Source organism: Ascaphus truei, chromosome 4, assembly GCF_040206685.1.
Source record: "Ascaphus truei isolate aAscTru1 chromosome 4, aAscTru1.hap1, whole genome shotgun sequence".
In the NCBI taxonomy this organism is placed as follows: Eukaryota; Metazoa; Chordata; class Amphibia; order Anura; family Ascaphidae; genus Ascaphus; species Ascaphus truei.
The window spans coordinates 320,214,084-320,236,951 of NC_134486.1; the positions used below are offsets into that span (position 1 = coordinate 320,214,084).

Sequence of the window (22,868 nt, forward strand, 5' to 3'; positions counted from 1 at the left end):
TCTTGTTCAGGAAAGGTGTTGAAAAGCTATTTAGTTAGCATCAAAACTAATTGCGGAGTTAAAGTTCCATGTATAATTTGTCTTAACTTTATGCCCAGGACATACTTGAAAACGAGAGGTAACTCTCAATGTATTACTTCCTAGTAAAACATTTTATAAATAAAAGTTCAGGTGTCCAGGTTTTTTGGCGAGCGCAGGTATACAGTATGTGAAAAGAAAACATACAAATAATAGTGCAATATGTTTTTGGTGATTGAGGAGTTGATTTCTCCATAATCCAACGAAATTTGATGTGGCAATATAAGTATCCTTGCGATGCTGTACCAGATGATATCCACAGGTATAGGAACCTTCGTGGGATAGGATAAAGAGACCGAAAATAGTGTAGGCTGATAAAAACTTTATAATGTAAGTGTATGGTAAAACACACTCACATGGTGTTAGATCAAAGCAAGTATTTTGATCGAAAGTTAGACGCTGGCATCTGGCGCGATCGCCTTACTCCTTCACTTAGCTGGGCTCGCGTCTCCCGTCTCTGTACTTCCGGGTCAAATCCCTGGATGATGGTCTGGAGGAAGGTCTGTAGACAAGCAGGCAGCACCCACTCAACAGTGACCGGATTCACTCTACGTGTTTCACCTTTAGCAAGGTTTCATCAAGAGTGTCAATGACTGTTTTGGATGCCTTTAAATACCCTATACAGCTTTTTCATTGGTGGTTGCAGGCATATTAGAAACTAAATGTCTAAATTGACCATAAAGTAACAGTGAAGATGTTACTATGATGATAATATGATGCTATAATTAAGTGTGAATTGACACTAAGAGAGCGGTAGAATATTTCATTCTCTGTGCACACATACAGAGAGATCCCAAAAATAATATATAACAAAACGAATAAAATACTAATTAATAATAAAAAAAATATTTAAAACTTATAAAAATCAGAAATGAATAACTAGTTATGATATATCCAAATCTGTAATAGACAATAGAATAAAGACAGAGGTTAGAGAACATAAGTGTATTTATAAAAGAACACAAGAATATTTAACTGGAATTGAAGTCAGAATGGGAATTATCTGAAGGCACATACTAGAGTCATATTATCCTTAAAGGAATACACTCAGGTCAAAATCAATATTTACACATGCAGATGACATAGTACCCAATTGGTAAATAATAATAATAGCATGTTCTTGTATAGCACTATTAGTTTTACGTAGCGCTTTACAGAGACATTTTGCAGGCACAGGTCCCTGCCCCATGGAGCTTACAATCTATGTTTTTGGTGCCTGAGGCACAGGGAGATAGTCGACACCAGGAATTGAACCAGGTTCCCCTGCTTCAAACTCAGTGACAGGAAAGGTGTTGAAAAGCTATTTAGTTAGCATCAAAACTACTTGCGGAGTTAAAGTTCAGACTGCAATGATTAGTAATGTAATGATCACAACCTCGGAGCTTGCAATGTTGGTATGCCTGTTACATTCTTGTGCCAGTGAACCACTGTAAGGACATGGAAACAGTGACTAGTTAGGACTAGCACATTCCATTATATAAATAAAAGTAAGACATTGGAGCTGTTGACTTGTTGTTTCAGGAATATCAACCCAGGCGTAAGCTGCGCAGCCGAGCTCAGCCGTATGACCTGCAGTCCTGGAAGAAACAATGCCAGGAGCTGTTAAATCTCATTTTCCAGTGTGAAGACTCAGAGCCTTTTCGGCAGCCAGTTGACCTTCTTCAGTACCCGGTGAGTTTTATTCTGGTGCCAGATAAACCAGTGTCGTTCTCGTTGTGAGATGTTATTTTGTGCTTCACTAAGAGATGTATAGGCTTTATAACTCTCTTTTATTTTGGGCGTTCACTTGCTTTTCTCTCTCTTTCTTGCTCTCTATCTTGACCCTTAAAGCCGCATTTGAGTCTCCCAGAACTGAACCGTGCTCTGACTGGTTCTGGGGACGACTGCTGTGTAGATGGCAATGTAAGAGAGGGCTTCAACGAAACAAAAATGTATTTCACCACAAATGCATCTTGCCCCATTCTCTGTTCAAGTACGGGGTAATATTTAGGCAGAAAACGTATTGTTGTACATGCATCAATCTGTAACCCAGCTGCCCAAAAGGTGTCAGGCAGAGTGACTAGGTATATTGTTGCTAATTAAATTGACAAGCATCGACAACATGGTGTATGTTTAGAAAAAAAACGAGAGAAGTTATTATTCTACTTTATTTGTCAAGCACCAACATATGCTGCAGCGCTGTACAGTGGGGGTGCAGTGTGGCATCAAGTACATAAAGAGAATGACATACAAGCGCAAATAGATACGTACTGTAAGGTAATGAGTCTTCCCCAAGTTCCTTCATGCCCTCTAGTACAGAGTTTTCTTGGTGAGTAGCGCGTTTCAAATAAATTAGGACCTGCACTTGAGATCTTACAATCTAGATGGAGTAAGGGGCAATGTTGAAACATAAAGGTAAAGTTGCAGCTCATTGTGGAGTGCAGTATGCCGCAACGTGGAGTATGGTCCAGCTGTACCGCTAGATCCATTAAGTGTCTGGATGTTAGCATGGAGCTTGGTCTAGCCGCACAGCTGGTACCAATAGGATCGGTGGGTAAATGTTAGGAGTATGCCAGATAGGCTTCTTTAAAAAGTGCGTTTTTGAAAGTGTGAAAGCTAAGGGTCCGTGGTAGGGAATTCCAGAGAGTGTGTGCAGCACGGGAGGAGTCTTGTAGGCGGGAGTGTAAGGAGGTAATAAGGCAGGAGGAGAGGTGAATGGAGGGAGCATTTAGGAATATATTTGGGGATTGTGGGCTGAGATGTAAGGCGCGGGTCGGCGTCGTTGAGAGCTTTGTATGTCAAAACGTAGGGTTTAACATTTTATTCTAGGAGATAACGGAAACCAGTGTAGGGATTTGCTTAGTGGAGCGTTGAGTGAGGTAGATGAATCTGGCAGCAGCATTTTGGATGGATTAAAGTTGGAACAGGCGAACAAGGTGAATGCCAACTAGGAGAAGGTTGCAGTAGTCAAGGCGGGACAGCATAAGTGACTGAATTAGGATTTTAGTTGCGTTGTTGCTGAGAATGGGGCGTATCGTAGCAATGTTTCAGAGTTGAAGGTGGCAGGTCTTCGTGAGGGCTTGAAAGTGAGGAATGAAGTAGAGTGCGGAGTCGAGGATGACCCCTAGGCAGCAGGTTTGGTGTGTTTGAAATTGTGGTATTATTGACAGTGAGGGAGAGCTTGGGTGAAGGTGTGACAGTGGATGGGGGAAAGAGTTTGTTCTGTTCTGGACATATTAAGCTTCAGATAACCGTGGGATATTCAGGAGGAGATTGTAGAGAGACAATTTGAGACATGGGACAAGAGGTATGGGGCAGGGATTTAGATTTGGGTATCAGCATAGAGATGATACTGAAAGCCAACGGATTGTATTAGTTCACTGAGAGAAGAGGTACACAGAGTGAGAAGAGGGCTAAGGACAGAGCCTTGGGGAACCCTGACAGAAAGAGGGAGTTAGGAGGAGACGCCAGAGAAGGAAACACTAAAAGAGCGGTTGGATAGTTAAGACTTAGAAGGGATATGATAACTACTGTCCCGGACAGCTTTATTCTAAAGCTTGCCGGGTGTATTGCGGGCTGACAGCGGGGCTTTTCTCCGTTTAAAACGGAGTTTCCCGCGCGGCGGCCGCTTCAATAGATAAGCGCTAATGGCGCTTATTATTGAAAGCGCCCGAGGCGCGGGAAAACCAGCCGAAAACGTCCGAAGCCTGCCGCGCGCCGTCCGTGGCTATTTTTAAGCCGCGGAGGCAGCTGCATTAGCATAAAGCTGGCCGACACTGTATATACAAATATATTCGGGGACAGTACAAGGAGCTTTCAAAAGAACTATTCATCCCAAGGGCAGTACAAAGGACTTGGGGCCATCCCTTAAAGTTGGAGGAAAGGAGATTTAACCAGCAACAAAGGAAAGGGTTCTTTACAGTAAGGGTAGTTAAAATGTGGAATTCATTATCCATGGAGACTGTGATGGCAGATACAATAGATTTGTTCAAAAAAAGGTTGGACATCTTTTTAAAAAGGAAAGGTATACAGGGATATACCAAATCAGTATACATGGGAAGGATGTTGATCCAGGGCATAATCCGATTGCCAATTCTTCGAGTCAGGAAGGAATTAATTTTTCACTTTGAGATATCATTGGATGATATGTCACTGGGGTTTTTTGTTTGCCTTCCTCTGGATCAATAAGTAAGAATAGATATAGGATTAAGTATCTGTTGTCTAAATTTAGCATACATTGAACTTGATGGACGCATGTGTTTTTTTTTAACCTCATCTACTATGTAACTATGTAATATATGACTTGAACCACGAGAGAGTTATCATTAAGCCACAACTAGCAATTGCTGCATTTAAATTACTATTTACGTCCAGTTATAGCATTCATTGAGTCTTTGCTGTCTTGTGTCTGTATTGCATTAAGGGGTGATGTGTCCAAATCTCTGAGAGCCAGTGGGGCTAATCCATTAAAAAATTATATATATTTTGATATCGTCTATTCATTTTTGAGAATAATATATATATATTCCGGGGGAAGGACAAGCACAGATAACATTCCAAGAGACACTGTTTTTAAGTTATCCTTGCTTCATTCATTGTAACATCGCCGGAAGAAGAGATCAGTGTATCTCGAAAGCTCGCACAAATAAAAGCATTTCGTTAGCCACAGAACGGTATCATCTATTTATTTTTTGATTTTATATATATATATATATATATATATATATATATATATATATATACATGTAGAGGTATCAGTACCGTGTTAGCCGAGCTTCAACAATCAAAAAATAAATAGATGATACCGTTCTGTGGCTAACGAAATGCTTTTATTTGTGCGAGCTTTCGAGATACACTGATCTCTTCTTCCGGCGATGTTACAATGAATGAAGCAAGCAAAAGCTATACTATAAACAGTGTCTATTGGAATGTTATCTGTGCTGGTCCTTCCCCCGGTGTGGATGTGTTTTATGGCTGGAGGTGTCAAAAGGTTCCTGAAAGCAAGTGATGAAAGAGTGTGTATGTGTATCAGTGTGAATTAACATGAATGGAGAGCCCACAGTATATACAGTGCTTTACACAAGGTGTGTGTGGAGTGGGAGCGGATATAAATGGTGTGGGTGGGTGTGGAAATGTGAGAGTTAGTTGCATAACTAAAAGTGTGTGTGGATACTATGTGGTCCCTATTGGTGTATAGGGATGGAAAAACAAGAAGTATAAGTATGTGTGAGAGACAGCTGTGTGTCCATACATATAGCACAGTATGTACAGACATGGCCTATAGCGCTCATGGGAAGAGAGTTCACTTGTGTCAGTAATGACTCATAAAATTTCGATCTCTGTTTAGGCCACTGCTAAGTGTCCCGAACAGTTGCATACATTTGTATTCATGCAACCGTCTCTCTTTTGGTGTTTTAAGATTACCTTTGAGTATGGCAACCCTCAGATCGTTCATCTTATGGCCAGAGTCAGAGAAATGTTCGCCAACAGGACACTCTCTTGTTCCGCGTGTGATGCTGTGGCGGTGCAGGTTCATTCTCTTGTTTAGCCCCTGCCCTGTCTCACCTATGTAGTAGCAGCCCCCTGGGCATTTCATGCACATGATGAGGTACACGACATTGCTGGAGGAACAGGTGAACCTTCCTCTGATTTTGTATTCCCGATTCCTGTGTGGTATTTGTATTGTGTCCGCTGTGTAGAGCATTGCGCAGGTTTTGCATCTTGGATCCTGGAATGGTTTCGTCCCGCATTCAGTTGTACTGCTGAATACTTTACTCCTCACCATAATATTCTTGAGATTATGGGGTTGTCTGTATGATAATAAGGGTGCTTCAGGGAAGACCTGTTGCAGTCTTGTATCTTCCTGGAGGATGGGTTGTAGTTTCCTGGCGATCTTGCGTAGGGCTCCTAGGTGTGGGTTATATGTGACCACCAAAGGTACCCTGTCGCTTGTCTCCTTCTGTTTGTATTCAAGGAGATCAATTCTTGGTATTCTGGTGGCTTTGTGAATTTGCTGGTCTACAATTCTGTGGTTGTACCCACGGTTTATAAAGTCTGATCTCAAGGCTTTAATCCGCTGGTCTCTGTCTGCTGTGTCAGAGCATATCCGGTTGTATCGTATGGCTTGACTGTAGATGGTTGCATGTTTGGTGTGTGTCGGGTGGAAGCTGTTGTCCCTCAAATAGCTGGCTCTGTCTGTAGGTTTGCGGTATACAGAAGTCTGTAGTTGGTTGTTCTTTATAGTAATGGTGGTGTCTAGGAAATGAACTTGATCCGGAGAATGGGTGAGTTTGAGGTTGATGTTACAGAAAAGGGCGACAAAAAAACATCCACCGTTGGCATATTGCCAATATAGAATATCACTTGTGAGCACATTCACATGTCTTGAACAGGTCTGCAACCCTGCCTTTCAACCATTATCACCAAGCATACAGTGCTTGCAGCAAGGGATTCTGGGAAATGACATGCAAATGAGCACACAATGTGTCACCTTTTGCCTGGAATATCCATTCACATGGAGCCCATTTAAGCTGATGCATCGCTGTTCACACAGCTTTTAACACAGCATGGGACTAGCAAAGCAAGTAGTAACCACTCACAAACACATATATTTATCTCTTTATACATATCTTTATATAGCGCCCCTCAGCCCTTTACAAAACAGACAAAGCACAGGGAATTACAATACAAAAAGTGCAACAAGCGAAACCAGAGAATAGTAAAGGAAATCCCTGCCCCGGAGAACTTACAATCGAGGTGACATTTTGGGAGACGTACAGCGACAGTAGGTGAGGGAATAAAGGCAGTAGGTGGCAGTACTTGGCTGCAATGGTTGTTATGAGTTATTGTGGGTGTGGGACTGTAGCTACAAGTCAAGGCTATTGAAATGCTCCATTTAAGAGGTGAGTTTTAAGGCTTGATTTAAAGGTGGGGAGAGAAAGTGCTTCGTATATACAGAGTGTGAGGGAGTTCCACAGGTAAAGGGACAGTGAGGGAAAATGGTTTAAGGTGAGTAAGAGCAGTAGCAGTGAATGGGGTGGAAAGGAGACCGTTATGGGTAGAATGCATTAGACGAGCAGGCGCATAACGAGAGATCAGAGCTGATATGTAGGGAGGAACAGATGAGTGGAGAGGCTTGAGGGTAAGAAGGAGAACTTTGTAGGGGATCTAAAATTTGATGCGAGTCCGGAGAGGGATTTAAGGAGAAGATGAGCAGAGATTGCTTTGGTAGAACGTGAAATTGTTGTAGCAGCAAAATTTGGAATAGATTGCAAAGGAGAAAGTTGTGAGGCATGGAAGCCAGTTAGCAGTGAGTTACAATAATCCAAACGGGAGAGGATGGGAAAGCATTAGTGTTTTAGCAGTAGATTGATACGGGAAAGGGACGATCTTGGCAATACTATGGAGGAAGAAGCCACAGATTTTACCTATGCCGTGAATAGAGAAGGAAAAAGTCAAATGTCACTTCTAGGCAACGTACTTTGGCGACAGGCATAGGTGATAGTACTGTTTACTGTGATAGAAAAGGGGTCTGTTAGGCCAGATTTAGGGGGGAATTTGAGGAGCTCAGTTTTAGACATTATGTTAAAGGCAGCGGAGCACCATCCACAAGGATATATAGCCTGAACGCAATCCGAGACTTGGGACTGGATTGCAGGAGTGAGGGTAGGGGTGGATAGATAGCTGTGTATTGTCGGCATAGAAATTACATCCAAGGTCAAAAGAGTTGATGAAGTCACCAAGTGATGGTGTACTTCAAGGCGCTGTTCTGACACACTGAGAAACAGAAGATTAATTAATGTTAGCAACAGAAACAGACGATGTGTGATGAGAGAGGTAAGAGAACCTGGATAGAGCTTTGTTGTGGATACGAAGAGCGTTTAGAATATGCAGGAGAAGAGCGTGATCAACAGTATCAAAAGCAGTAGAGAGATAGAGTAGGATTAGTAGTGAAATGTGACCGTGGGATTCTACTTCATATAGATCATTGGCTGCTTTAGTGAGCACAGTTTGTTGAGTGAGCTGTACAAAAGCCAGATTGTAAAGGGTCCAGGAGGGCATAGGAATTAAGAAAGTTGATCATACGCTAGTACACAAGACATTCCTAGCAATTTGTAGGCTAAAGGCAGGAGGGATAGAGGGCGGTAGTTAATAATGCGTGTAGGGTCTAGGCTGTTTTTAGAAAAGGTGTGACCACTGCATGCTTGATGGATGAGAGGAAGGTGCAAGAGGACATGGAGGAATTGAAGATGTTGGTGAGAGTGGGGACTAAGACGAGGGTAAGCGTTCTGATGAGGTGAGAGGGAGAAGAGAAAATCAGCTTTGAAACTTCAAACTCGGTAACAGGAGAAAAGGAGTCAAGAGTGGAAGGAAGTGGTTTATGTAGAAGCAGAGAGGAGGGGGAAGGGACACAGGAGGAATCTCATTTTGGATACCATCCACCTTTCTGTTAAAGCAGCAGTCCAGGCTGCATTTGGTTCCTTGTCCCTCCTCCCTTTAATATGTGCATCAATGCAATCCACACAATGATAAGTTATTAGCTAAGTTGCTGATCAATTCCTTCCCCTGTGATAGATCGGCGAAGATTCGGCTCAGGGGTTTTCTAAATATCTGTCAGTGCAGCAGAAGAGGTCCAAAGATTAGGGTGACCATATTTGTCCTGGCAAAAACCGGGACAAATGTCATGCATGCGCAATCGTCACTGGATGACTGCTCATGCGCGCTTGACAAATGGCAATCGCGCATGAGCAGCCGGTAAATGCCGGTCACGCATGTGCGCCCAATGAAATAAAAACCCGGGACAGGGCCATAAAAACCGGGACTGCCCCAGCTAAACCAGGACATCTGGTCACCCTAGCAGCGCAACGTTCAGTGGGCAAGATCATGTGACCAGGAAGTAACTAGATACAATTGGTGCACTGCTTGAGAGAGGGCAGGGCTCAAAAAGGGGTGTGCCCGAGCCTGTTTCAGAAGAGGAAGGGGATGTGACTTTGTAAATGGTTGCTGTAGAAACAAACAATTGCTTGTTATACAGTATTGTAATACATTAAAAATGTAATTCACAGTGGTTTAAAAAAAATGCTACAAGTATTTTCTCATAGCACAGAACTGATGTATTAAAAAAAAAAACACAGAGAAAAGACAGCATGAATTGGATTTGTCAATGTTGATGAATGAGGAAAAGTCATAGTGTTAAAACAGAAAAAAAGAAATTTAAAGTGCAGAAAATCAGCCAGAGGGTGAGATTTCCTCCATAGGCGTTCAGGGGAGCAAGTACAAGTGTGAAGGAAGCATCTTTGTGAATTTAGCAAATGCCGTGGATTAGAATGATGGGTGTGCCAGAGCCAAGGAGGGGCATATAGTTCAAAAGAGGAGAGACTAAAGTTCTGAGAGTTGACAAGATTGTCAATTTCAGAGGGAGCAGAAAGAGGAGAGGTTGGTGATCTGTGGAGCTGAGCGGTCGGTAATGGAGCAAAGGTCTCGAGAGTAGCAAATATGACGTAGAATGGGGGTGAGCGGAATGTGTGGTGGTCAATAAGAGGTGATGGTCAGAGATTGGGAGGAGGCGGGGAGGAGAGAGAAATCAGAAAGGGAACAGTTTTCCGTAAAAACCACGTCTAAATAGTGATCATCCTTGTGGGTGCTGGAATTGGTTCAGTGGTGGGAGGCCAAAGGAGGAGGTTAAAGTCAATGCGAGATGCCCAGGAGACAGAAGGGTCATCAATAGGACAGTTGAAGTTTCCCAGTAAAAGGATAGGAGAGTCAGAGCAGAGAAATAAGGAAAGTTAGGGGAAAAGGAGGAGGTAGAGGATGTCGAGGTAGGCTGTGTGTAAATGACTGCCACACGTGGAGCGAGGTTAGAAAAGCTGGGCAGCGTGAATCTCGAAGAATGAGCATGAAACAGATGGAGGCATTGGGCGGAGCTGATATTGGCAGTGGGAGGAGACCTACTCCTCCACCCTAGCCATTTTTTCGTGGAGTGCAAGAGAGAGACCACCACAGGAGACGGGCTCTACAGCAGAGTCATGTTGTGAGAGCCAGGTTTCTGCAAAGAGGTGAAGATAGTGAAAGCAGAAGAGGTCATATACAACCATATTCCATTATACATGAAATAACTTATTCTTTCAGGACTATCGAGACATTATTGACACTCCAATGGATTTTGGGACAGTGAGAGAGACCTTGGAGGCTGGAAATTACGAGTCTCCCATGGAGCTATGCAAGGATGTGAGGCTCGTCTTCAGCAACTCAAAGTCTTATACGCCGAGCAAAAGATCAAAGGTGCAAACGTTATAAATAACTGTAAACTCTCGCCGCCAAACATAATTCTGAAGTGACATTGACTCATTGAACATCAATTTATATTTTCTAGATCCAAAAAAGTAATATTTAATATAGTTGAAGTGGTGGTCGGGAGGGAGGTGGTGTGTGTGTATCTTTTAATCCCATTAAATTAGTGCCTAGATCTCATTGTTTTGCAATGCTATATTTTATTTCTCAGATTTACAGCATGAATTTACGGCTGTCTGCTTTCTTCGAGGAGCGTGCAAGCACTATTTTAGCAGATTATAGGTCTGCTCTGCGATTTCATAAGAGAAACACTGTAACAAAACGCAGAAAGAAGAGGAACAGAAGCAGCTCTTCCAGCAGCAGCAGTGCTGCATCTAGGTATTTCTGCTTAGTTCACATTTTGTATATAAGCAGAAATAATGATAACGCTCAATTCCATATAACGTAAGGTCTAAACACCAGGTGCATAGGGAAAACAGAGAAGAACTACAACAAGACAGTAACCGAAGTTACACAAGTCCCTTTTAGCACGCACTCTTGGTGTAATAGTATATAGAGTTGGGATGTAATTATCCTCAGAAATTTCTAGTATCCCACTCAACCACAAAGAAAAGGGCTAACAGTTATAACACAACGTCTTGCCCCCTAAAAACAGAAAATAATAAAGTTTAATTAAATTAATCAACAACGCCGAAACAACCGTATGTATAAGTGAATTAAAAATAGGATTAAAAATTAATCCCCAGGTGGGGATGGTGCTACAGAGAGAATCGGTAGTAGGGATAGTGGTAGTATTACAGCATACACTAATGTGATATAAATGCTGGTGCTAAACCTGTAGTAATCCCTGTAATATAACTGCCAGATGACCAAATGGGCTGATATAGAGCCCTTAGTGTTGATAAAATCACACAAAGCTAAACACCCAGGTGTGACCCTAATAGAGTGTAATAGCTAGGTCAACACACATACTCCATCAAAATATAATATATATAGAGTATCAGCGTGTATCTGTGCTAATAAAGGAGCACCCACGCAGTACTCACAAACCAGTATATAGCAACCTGCGGCTAATAAGCAAAGTACCTCAAAGCATGTATACAAAATCAGCATACAGTATGCCTATGTATAAGGTCGCCACGTTGCCTAAACGGCATGATGGAGTATGTGTGTTGACCTGTCTTCTTGTAATTCACGTTTTGGTAAACAAAAATGTATATTAATCCACCTGCTCCTGGAGTTGCCCTCAATATGTTGCTGGCCCAGTCATTTATTATACGGTTAGTCCTAAACCATATGTTTGCATTGGTAAATGTTCGGTAGGGATCACCATTTTTTGGGGTCTCCAGATGAGTTGTTTTGAATGAAACTAATTTTAAGGCAGTCCATAGTAGTTCTTTTAGTATACAAAAACACTCCATGTATTTTATTACAGTTACAAGCTGTAAACACACGTGCAATTTACCCATGTGCATTGAAACCTCTCTCGTGGTCTTTTCAATAGCTGTATGCTTACTTTACAGTACTACATGATTGTCTTTTTTCAGTCCTGAAAGGAAGAGAAGATACATTAGACATCAGCCAAAACTGGAAAGCACGGTTACATCTTCCGGATCAACACCTCTGCGTGCAGTAGCACATAAAGTCTCGGCCACTCAGATGAACGGCAAGGCAGCAGAATTAACTCCGGTGGCTCGAACGAGGAGTTACAGACGTCACGTGGATCCGGCTGTTGCCGACAAGCCATCCACATCTTCAGCATCCAAACCTTTGGCTGCGAAACCTAATAATTCTGCCGTGCCGGGGAAGTCGGGTATGTCCGCTTAAAAGGAAAGATCTGCTTGAGCAACAAGTAGAAGTATCAAGTATCTTTAGGCTGTAGACTAACAGTGTTAGAACTTTTTCTGTACAGACAACTATAGCACAAGGTAATATATGCCCTGGGAGATCATACTGTTTGATAACTTTGGCAAGAGAAAACTGACCTGAAGGAAGTGATGCTGTGTAGTTATTTTATTGAACTTGGGTGCCATGGACAGAGAAGTGGTGTGTAATTTATGGGCTGGAGATACTGCACAAGGCTGACGTTAAAATCCCTTAAGCATGGAGGAGGCTGGAAGAAAAAAAAAAGGGGGTAATCAAGGAATAATACAGTGTAAAATGTCTGTGTTGTTTCTGTTCACTTATAGCCACTCTTGAAAACTCCATAAAACATCCCAAGAGTCAGACTGCAACAGCCAACCCCAGCCAGCCGAGCACCAGTCACCTCGCCAGGAACAACGTGTCAAAAGAAAACCTGGAGAAAGCGAAGCAAATCAAACGCAAATTGAAAGCATCTTCTACCGCCCCACAAGGTAATTATCTGCTTCTCGTCTTGTTGTTTTCACCCGGTAGCTTTAGCAGGGGACATCGTCATCATCGTCATCATCATTTATTAAGTAAATACAGGCCTCCATTTAAGGGGGAAAACAAAAAAAACAGCGCAAACCGCATAGTGAAGTATATCAAATTATATTGTTCCATAAAAAAGGTAAGTATTAGGCGTACATTAAGTAAACAGAACAAGAGCATTGAGTGCTAAAAGCACAGTGAGTTACCACTCAGCAACAGGTGTCAGGCAACACTGGATATCGAATCAACGGAGATTCATGAGGTCATCATCACGTCCTCGGTACAGGATCCTGCAGGAATCGAGTCGTTCCGGTGGAGCTGTCTCTTTTGGAGGAAGATTCCTCCCAGTAGTGTCGGCAAGCGTGCTCCCGTCGGACTTCCGTGTCGCGTCCAAATGACGTCACAGCGACGTACGTCAGGGTCCTTGTGGTACACGTTGAACGTGCAGTGAGTCCAGTACGTTAGAGTCCCGGTGCACCCAATCAATGGGGATAAAAAGTCTCAGCACCAACAATTCAATATGCCACTAAGCAGTATAGCACAAATAACAAGGGCTAAAATTGGACAATAAAATCAACTAATCCTAATATTATACATGGGGTGCGCAAACTTTTTGGTCTGCGCCCCCTGCCTGCTCGCGTGCCCCCTCCCCCCCGTACCTGGTGTCCGGCGTCATGTGATGTTGCGTTACCATGGCGATGCGTCGCTGGAAGCCGCCGGAGATCCGGTAAGAGAGGGTGGAGAGGCCTCGCGCGCGCTTCCCTGCATTTCATTTAAATGCCTTGGGGAAGAGCGCGGGGCCGCTGTAACCGCCGCGCCCCCCTCCCCACCCTCCAGTTTGCGCACCACTGATATATATACCACCTGTTATGCAATGCCCTGTATAAATTCAAATTTAGGCTGTAGCAAGGTTGTCCTATTATCTACAAGATAATTTATATGGCAGACATTACCATTTAACCCCTTGAGTGCCGCATGTCCGTTGTATCGTAGCCCCTCCGGCACTCACGATCACGTGACTGGTCTCTGACTGGGTCACATGATTACTCTGTCATGTGATCACTCTTCCACCCTCCATTACTTCAGATCATAGGGCACGTTCTCCCCTAAGTGCCAGAACCCGTGACGTGGTGGCTACGTCCCAGGACACTGATGGTCAGTCATGTACCCTCGAGTAAGCTCTTCCTCCAAGAAGTGGGAAAAACATGCCCCAAGTTACATTTTACTTGCATATTTTTCGTGTCCTTGCAGGGTGGGTGTTGTGGGGGTTACCTCTGCAGCTAAACTCCGGCTAAAAGTGGTGTTTCTCTTCAAGCCCCACGGCCTTGCCTTACAGGTCCCGTGTAGGTTGTGCATAATGGGTCTCCCTCCAGGACTTGGACTAGGTCTTCGCAGAGGCTGGCTGGCAATAGGCATTCATGCACGCAACATGCAAACACATACCATATATGCACCATATACTCAGACCATACTAGAGATATATAGTCTATTTTCACATACCATGGATGCACTATACATTATATACCATACATCCATCCATACATACCATAGATGCACTATACTACACTACTTTACATTCAATATTTACAAAGACTTTAAATATACATACACAATACATGGAACACACACATACATCATAAACACATACTTAAACATAAATATACACTTACCAGCACACACTGTACAGAGGTCTAGGGAGGGCTCTGTAGTGCCACCTGCTGTTCAGATGCAGCAGTGTGGAAGTAGTCAGTCAGCCTTGCTCTCCTCCACCCTCTTACCGGCCTGAACTATTTTAATCTGATTGTCCTGAGGGAAAGTAGCCCTCCTGCCCCTTATTTCAAACCAATTTGCTCCTAAGGCTAGGTCCCCGCCGCTGAGAGCGGTGCGCACGCGCCTCACACCAGCCCCTTATCTCCTCTCTAGCAGGCCCCGGTGTCTCCTCACTTGTTGTCCCTCTTCGCGCTGTGGCGCGTCAGCCAGCAGTGAATACAACAAGATTGTGTTCCCGTGCGGCGACGCGTCACATGGTGCGCTGGGAGCCAGTCAAGGGGGGTGATCGCCGGAGCCAAATCCCTTCCAAATGCTTTCATGCTAAATATATTATTCCAAAAATGCCACAAGTGATTACTACTTCCTTATTTTCAGATCAGTCTTCAGGTCTGTTAATCGTTTTATCTGCTTTCCAAGCCTACACCGTAGAGATGTACAGAGTTTTTTGTTTTTTATTTTTTTTATAAAGATCAGCTTTTTTTTTTTTTCCAGATAAAACAGCTTTGAAATAAAATTAAAAAAACAAACACACACCTCTTTCTGGGCAAAGTTATTTATCTATGTAATGCAAAGACAAATCCTATAACCAATGGCAGCCTAGCAAGTTTATGGCCACCACCCCCGCCCTCCCCCCTGCACCTCCGATCGCTGCTAGACCGCAAATCACGTTTTTCAGCTGTGCACGCGCCACCAGAACGCCAGGCGCGTGTGCACCAGCCACCAGCAGGACCTTTGCCTAAGGCAGTTTAGGTTGTTTAGGGGTCTCTGAGCAAGAATTCCCAGTGGTTTAAGATAAAGAATACTTTGTGGTGTTTGATTCATTGGAACCAGATCTTAGAGAAGAATGTGGATGATCTCAAATCTATAAAATCTTTGGTGATCCAAGCTGTGAAACGATTTATATTTTATTTGAGGGATCTATAGCATGGGTTGTGGAAGAGGGTACTCAGGAACGGGTGAATATATCGTCACAAGACCATAGAAGAGATGCAGAATGCTGTTGATTTCATCTGCCAAGCATCTTGTGATTCAGTTAGGTTTTTGTTTCCAGAACAATAGCCTCAGCAGTGGCAGCAAGAATATATACAGCTAAACCCCGTTATAACGCGCCTTGCTATACCGCGATTCGGTTATAACGCGGTTTTCCTGTGGCTCCCGTTTTTTTAAAAAAAAAATTTAATTTAAAAATATTTTTTTTTATTTTTTTTTGCACACTGCACACACTCCCAGCACACACTCACACTGCACACACCACACACTCCCAGCACACACACTCACAGCTCTCACAATACAAGTCATGCAATAGCAGTTCTCTTGATGAAATACAGCTGAACGACATGTATGTTTTTTTTTTAAATAAAGAAACAATCCAAAACTGAAAGTATTGCATGCAAAAAAAAGTGTTTACAAATAATTACAATGGTGTGTTTCTATAGCACAAATAGATTACAAATGACACGCTTACTATGAAATTGAATTATGCATACAAACTGGTGCCACACACCACTCTCCCACTATACACATTTTGCTTGCACAGCCTTATACTGGCATTTTGTTTGCATTTTGCCAAAGACTTTAGAAAAGGTCTACGTGCACAGCATTGATGTGACATTAGCCCAAATTCCTTTATCACGGAGCAACACAAGTGCAAAGACAGATCTTGTCCTTTTGTGTCATACAGCTAAGAACGGTTATACATGAACAAACTGACAGATATCCAACTCCTCCTATCGGAGGGGCCCAGTCGGTCAAACTCTTCCCCCCCTTCTAATAAATAATGGCAGCTGTCTGAAAAACATTATAACAGCTGGGCAAAACAGTCAACTCGAACATGAATAGGTTTACTAAATGAAATCTCGGAAAGCAGACAAAAACAGCAGCTCACGGCAGTCCGCTGCGTGGCTTTCTACCTGCAGTTGCATAAACTGACGCTCGTAATCTGCAGGACTAGAAAATTCATTGCAAAAGGAGGGGAAAAAAAATGGCTGCAGCCGTGAGCTCAGCTAGCTGCTCTGAAAAATATCTCCACTGTATGTCAAGCTATTAACTCCCTGAAGCCTGCGCTACACTGCCTGTCTACACAGGAATTGATCGCATCCTCAGTTTTTCCCCCTGCATTCTAATACAGACTACAAAGGGTCCTTAACTCCTCTCTAGGCTTTAAACAAAAATGCAGGAACAGTGGTTGAGTGGTAAACAAAACAGGCTGAAGGGTTGGAGCAGTAAGCGACACTTGATTAACTCTTGCAATGCCTTGTTGCATGTGGGATTTCAAAATGCATAGACCACCAAGTAACACAGACAAACCTATTTACAACAGAAATGCACAAAGAAGGCACTAAAGATCACATGTAAACCATTCTACTCTCATAAATTCACTACAAAGGAAACTGCATTGCCAGTTCACCTTATGGAGTAAAACTGCCTTGAAATAGAAGAAAACATTTCTGTTTATTTTTTATTGAACAGCGCAAAAAGCAGACAAAGGTTTAATGTTAAACTGCTCATCACTTGACCTAGTCAAGAGATAGAGATATACACACACATAGAGAGACAGAGATATACACACACATAGAGACAGAGATACACACACACACATAGAGAGAGAGATATACACACAGAGAGAGACAGAGATATACACACACAGAGAGAGAGACAGAGATAAACACACATATAGAGAGACAGAGATATACACACAGAGAGAGACAGAGATATACACACACAGAGAGATAGAGATACACACACATAGAGAGACAGAGATATACACACAGAGAGAGACAGAGATATACACACACAGAGAGATAGAGATACACACACATAGAGAGACAGAGATACACACACACACACACACATGCTCTGACCTCCCCGGCAGGCTGCCATTGAAGAAAAAAAACCACACGGCTGCCGGAGGGGGCTGGGAGGGAGAGGGGAGGGGCTGGGAGGGAGGGAGAGGGGAGGGGCTGGGAGGGAGAGGGAGGGAGGAGAGATGAATCGTCGCCATTTGTAGGGCTTCCGGCCACCTCTTCCTTCCTTCCCTCCTCACTCCCTCCCGATCAGGTGCGCGGCGGCCATTTTGTTTTTTTTAAATTAGCGCGACCCCGTTACTAACGCGGTGGTCTCGGGGTGGACCCCGAGGACCGCGTTATAACGGGGTTTAGCTGTATTTGGCTGCGCGCCTGGTCACCTGACAGAAAAATAAATTATTTTCTCTACCCTTTAAAAGGTATTATTGATTAGGATATACATTATATTATACAAGCTAATTATGAAAATTTCTCATGGAAAAAGCCAGTATTTCCCACAAGATGGAAAGCAAAGAATAATAGCCAGGACCATTTTAATCAACTCAAGCCTTTATAAAAGCCAGATCTTATAAAGGAATTGCTGCTGCTCCGTTGTTTAGTGCCTTGAGGAAAAAACAGCAAAAGACAACCACAGTCTTCTGCTTTATGAAGATCTATGGACCTGGAGTTTCCGAGACACTGGCGTTCAGGAGAAGAATCAAATAATTTTGGAAAAGCTAAGTCCAGACAACCACGACAGATGCCTGAGTATTGACAATAATAAAATTCGGATGTGACTTATAATTACAGAAAGCGCAAAAAATACTTATGTTCCTTCTCCAGCCTATGCTTACAGGCCATTAAATCATTCTGGGTCTCTTATTTTTCTAGAGCAATTGTCCGGTTTCGTCAGTGCAAAAAGAGTAAAATACTCCAACATGTTTCTGATAAAGAAATCTTCAGATTGGTTCAGGTCTGTTCTAGATTTCAGGAAAGTTAATTGTTCTCTGAAAACAAGACTATTCTAGAGGAGATGACTCCATCTATGATCAATACGATTTGAACCAGGAATTTTCCTGGCATTTGTTGACTTGAAAGATCCGTAGCTACTCTACGTGTGCCAATTATAAAATCTCATCAGAAATTCCTGAGGTTGTGTTTTAGACAATTCACATACCTTTCTTTGAGGTTATCAGCATTGCCCAGAACGTTTACAAAAGTATGTGTAAATTGAGGTTTGGCCATATCTGGACTGTTATTTCATTAAGGCAAATTCTCACAAAGAAGCAGCTCTCCACATATCTCTGGTCTTGAGGGAAATTCAGAGCAATTGTTTTCTGGTTCAGAGATAACATTTATTAGGCGTGCTGATAGAAAGTGGGCAAGATTTCCCAGAGAGGTCAGGTCTCTCAGGAAGCACAAGAAGCTTATCAACCCATTTGTGTACAAAGGTGCTGGTATTTTTTGCTTGAACCATAGAAGTTCCTTGTTCCAGAATATTCTCTTCCTTCACAGCGCCAGTTCCAATCTCTCTAATAATAAGTCTTAGGCCGCGCTTGTAGTCCTTGCGACGGCGACGCTGAGGTCACGCTGCGGTCGTTGAAAAATCAAATGTAATTGACTTCCAGCGATCGCGACCAAGCCGTCGCATCGCTCCTACTATAAGCGCACGCGGTGGATTCGATGCATTTTCTGTGACGCGATGTCGCCGGGATTATAAACGTGGCCTTAGGCTGGGATTAGGGTCCCTGTGCGGCCGCATGCGAACGAGCGCGCACTCCTGCAGCCCAAGCGATTTGGGAACTTGGCTGAAGGAGATTGTAGACGCGTTGCGGGGGCGTGGCGGACACATCACGAACCTGATTCGCCCTCATTGGCTGAACCAGCTCACGTGCGCTAACGTCACGTGGCAGCCGCCTCAAAACACAGATTTTGTTGTATCCTGAGAACGCTACTGCTTCAACTCGGTACTTTGCCGGCAATTGCGCAGACAGTGGGGTAGCTCATAAGAACACAGCAGAGTGGTTGCCTGGCGCGCGCGTGCAGCGATGCTGGCTCCATAATCCCAGCCTAAACTGGAACACTCGTCTGTCCCCTAAGGCCTGGGACATAGTGCCCAAAACAGTGCGGAGGCGCGCTGAGGCTCAGGGAAAGCGGTGCTTTCCCTGGCCTTATACAGCGCGCCGTCCGTGGGCGGGTCTGGGGCGGGCCAGTGACGTCACGGAGCTGGTTCACCCTCATTGGGCGAACCGCTCACGTGACAGGCCCTGCGCTCCAGCAAGCAGGAAAATTTCAAAACTCCGTCAGACACACGCTTCCCCAAGCGTGCGGACGCGTGTGCGAGCCCCTGCTAAAGCCGCTCTCATTGCGGCTGCAGGAGCTCAGTGCCGAGCAGCAGCACGGGTCAGCGCATAAGCGCTGACCATGCCCGAGGCCTGGGACATAGTGCTTTGATCCGGGCTGAGGCGCGCTGAGGCTCAGGGAAAGCTGTGCTTACCCTGGCCTTACACAGCGCGCCGTCCGTAGGCGGGTCTGGGGGCGGGCCAGTGACGTCACTGAGCTGGTTCGCCCTCATTGGGCGAACCGCTCACGTGACCGGCCCTACGCTCCGGCGAGCACCAAATTTCAAACCTCCGTCAGACACACGCTTCCCCAAACGTGCGGACGCGTGCGCGAGCCCCTGCTAAAGCCACTCTATTGCGGCTGCAGGGGCTCAGTGCCGAGCAGCAGCACGGGTCAGTGCATAAGCGCTGACCATGCCCGAGGCCTAAGGTGGCGGGGAAGCCACGCAAAATCTAGAAAAAAAGTTGTTTCCTCATAGAGCTGCAATGGGTAATAATTACTAGTTAATATTATGGGTAACTATTATATCACTTCTTGAAGATGGGGAACTTATTTGCAGTAATTGGGAATCAAAAACTGCCGTCAAGTATGTGAGATGAGAGCAATCGGGTAAGCATTAAAGGAATGTAATGAACAAATCATAGGGAGTGCAGTGAGTCTATTTAGACAATGCTGATGTCGGGAGCATACAGTATATGAATCCGCAAGGAAGAACCAAGAGGGGGAGATCGTGGTGTAGCCTTGTGTGTGTGATGTCCCAATAAAGTTTTTTCCTTCAACCCGGAAGTAGCCTGGATTTGTCACTAGCAGTGGCGCCGGATCTTCTTTCTTCTAAGAACCAAGAGTCAGCAGATTATGGAAGAAACATTCAGAGTCCTGGGATGGGCAGAAAACAATCGGTCAGTAATTTGAGCTCCGCATATTTCTGGAATACTCAACATACAGGCAGATGTTGTAAGCAGAAAACAAATATAACGTTATAGTTTTTACTATTTGATACATTTTTACTCTTTGATAAAGTCCTTTTTTCAGGACGAACCACGTCAGAGTATTTGTTCCTCTGTGGATGTCTATTTTTGATCAATAAATGTTTCTGTTTTAATAAAATTGCGCTTGGTGTGTTCAAATCTAAGGAGGGCAGTGACCGCCTTTGCAAACAGCATTTTTTTCTAGCAATACTACCGGCTGGAGCACGCCGATTCAGCGTTCTACCTGGGCAGTTGCTTTTTTTCACATCAGCTTCACTCGGCAGACATCAGGAGGGAAATGTGAGTACTTGCCAGCTGATTATCATTGTGTGGGACACAGAGTGGTTGTAAGGGTAGAAGTTGCTGGGCTTAGCGATTTACCGTGTGACACGCTCAACGGCGTCCACATTGGTATCACAGTTTCATTTTTCTGCTTGCGAGTCCGTTCACACACTATAACGTTAGAAGCCTCATTGAGTCAAGAAACCCATATATACGCTGTCTCAATGTCATTGAAGTAAGAAGCAAATGATTACTCTACTTCTTCACTGCTGTTGTTAGAGCATCAGTACTTGAGGTTTGGTCCTCGTTTTTTCTTTGATCAGTGACAATAATTCTTCCGTTTTTTCCTCTTTATTATCTGAATAGAGGTATTTTATTGGTGTGTTTATTCAAGTGTCAGTACCAGTCCACATTGGCAGTGAGGGGGTGGGGCTCATATATCTCCATTACCCACACTCACCAGGACATTTATTTAGGTCACAGACCACACACTCACCCATATATACCTCACTCAATTATATACCTTATACCCAGCCTACTCCCTTCAATCAAGAAATCATTGTTAATTACAGAGCATGTCACTTGAGCACTATATCTGAACAATGTTCTTCTACCCGGCACTTTATTATCTGAATATACAGGGATCCAGGTGCATTGAATCACACACTACCCCCGCTCTTGACATACTTAAAATAAAAATTTGTGAAGTCAACTAAAATTCAACAGGAGCCAGTACAGTTGTTGTTTTGTGGCGTTATTAACTTTCCACATTATTCACTGACATTCCAAGACATTGTCTTTTTTTGCTGATGGTTTGCCTCATTCTTTGGATGGGAAAGCTTCCCATTTAAAAAATCTCCAGAACAGGGGGAAAACATGTTCCCTTGATGTCAACAAAAGAAGAGCTGGTTTAACGAAAATACATTTTTGTTCAGAAACATGTATACTCATCCTATATTCCTTCCGCCATCCGTGTCCTTTATTAGCTCTTATTTTGTATACCTGTACCACATAGTTATCCAAACAGGTATATTTGACTGCATACATGGAATATGTCATTAATAAAAATGCCAACACAGGTTTCACTTCACAGCAGGGACTTTAAAGGTTCCTGTACCTTAATGTTCTCATAAGCAACAACAAAAAGAGGATAGATACATATATAGTAAGCTTCTTGTTCGAGAGTTGATAAAAATTGTAAGAATAAACATTCAAACATTAAACATACTATGTATCTGATTTTGGTATGAAAAGTTTGCTACTAAGGTTTAAGCCACAATTACATTGCTGGTCTTTGCTCCGTTTGGATCTATGTGGGACAGCACCGTATAATGGTTGATATTCTTTGTTGTTACAAATTAGATGTTTGGGTATTTCCATAACTGCTGCAGTTTTCATTGGTTAACTTCATATCTTCTTTATTTCAGGTCCAGTAGCAAGGTAACACTATTTCAGATCACCTGAGCGCTAACATATTAGTTTTAATTATCTGTATAGAAGTATGCATATAAACAAAATATTTGTCTGTGTTAAATATTTGCATAATAATGATTCACAAACCATAGAATTATTTAAAGTACTTAATTATTTTTCTATGTAAAACATGGTGTTTTTTTTTTTTAATATTTTGTAGCTGAAAGAAAAGAGAACGTTTTGGCACCAGAAAGCATTCAAGTAAATGGACACAGCAGTCAACCGACCAAACCAGTTGTGAAAGGACGCCCCGGACGGAAACCGAAGATAATTCTCAACAATGCCACCCCGACCCCGACCCCCACCAGCAGCGTGGTTCAGGTGGTACCCAAAAAAAGGGGAAGGAAGCCCAAATACCCCAGAAATGATGAGCAACAGAGTGGACCACAAAACACACCCCAGCCTGTTGTAGAAACAGTTAGAAAAGTTAAGGAACAACCTGCTTCTTCCACGTGCAACTCTCATGCAGAGCTAAATGTTAGGAATGAGAATGAGGTACCAAAAAAACGGA

At 43.4% G+C, this 22,868-nt stretch overlaps 1 protein-coding gene across 2 annotated transcripts in view; it reads left to right on the top strand.

Annotated features, from left to right (window-relative positions):
- Window positions 1-22,868, top strand: part of PHIP (PHIP subunit of CUL4-Ring ligase complex) — a 171,318-nt gene that overhangs the window by 147,506 nt on the left and 944 nt on the right. For both annotated transcript variants that reach the window (XM_075597969.1, XM_075597970.1), the window contains 6 exons: window positions 1,600-1,749; window positions 10,186-10,338; window positions 10,559-10,725; window positions 11,895-12,160; window positions 12,537-12,701; window positions 22,518-22,868. The exon at window positions 22,518-22,868 is cut by the window's right edge and continues 944 nt beyond it. In XM_075597969.1, coding sequence (XP_075454084.1) covers window positions 1,600-1,749; window positions 10,186-10,338; window positions 10,559-10,725; window positions 11,895-12,160; window positions 12,537-12,701; window positions 22,518-22,868 — 1,252 coding nt within the window. The remainder of the gene's footprint in view (window positions 1-1,599; window positions 1,750-10,185; window positions 10,339-10,558; window positions 10,726-11,894; window positions 12,161-12,536; window positions 12,702-22,517) is intronic.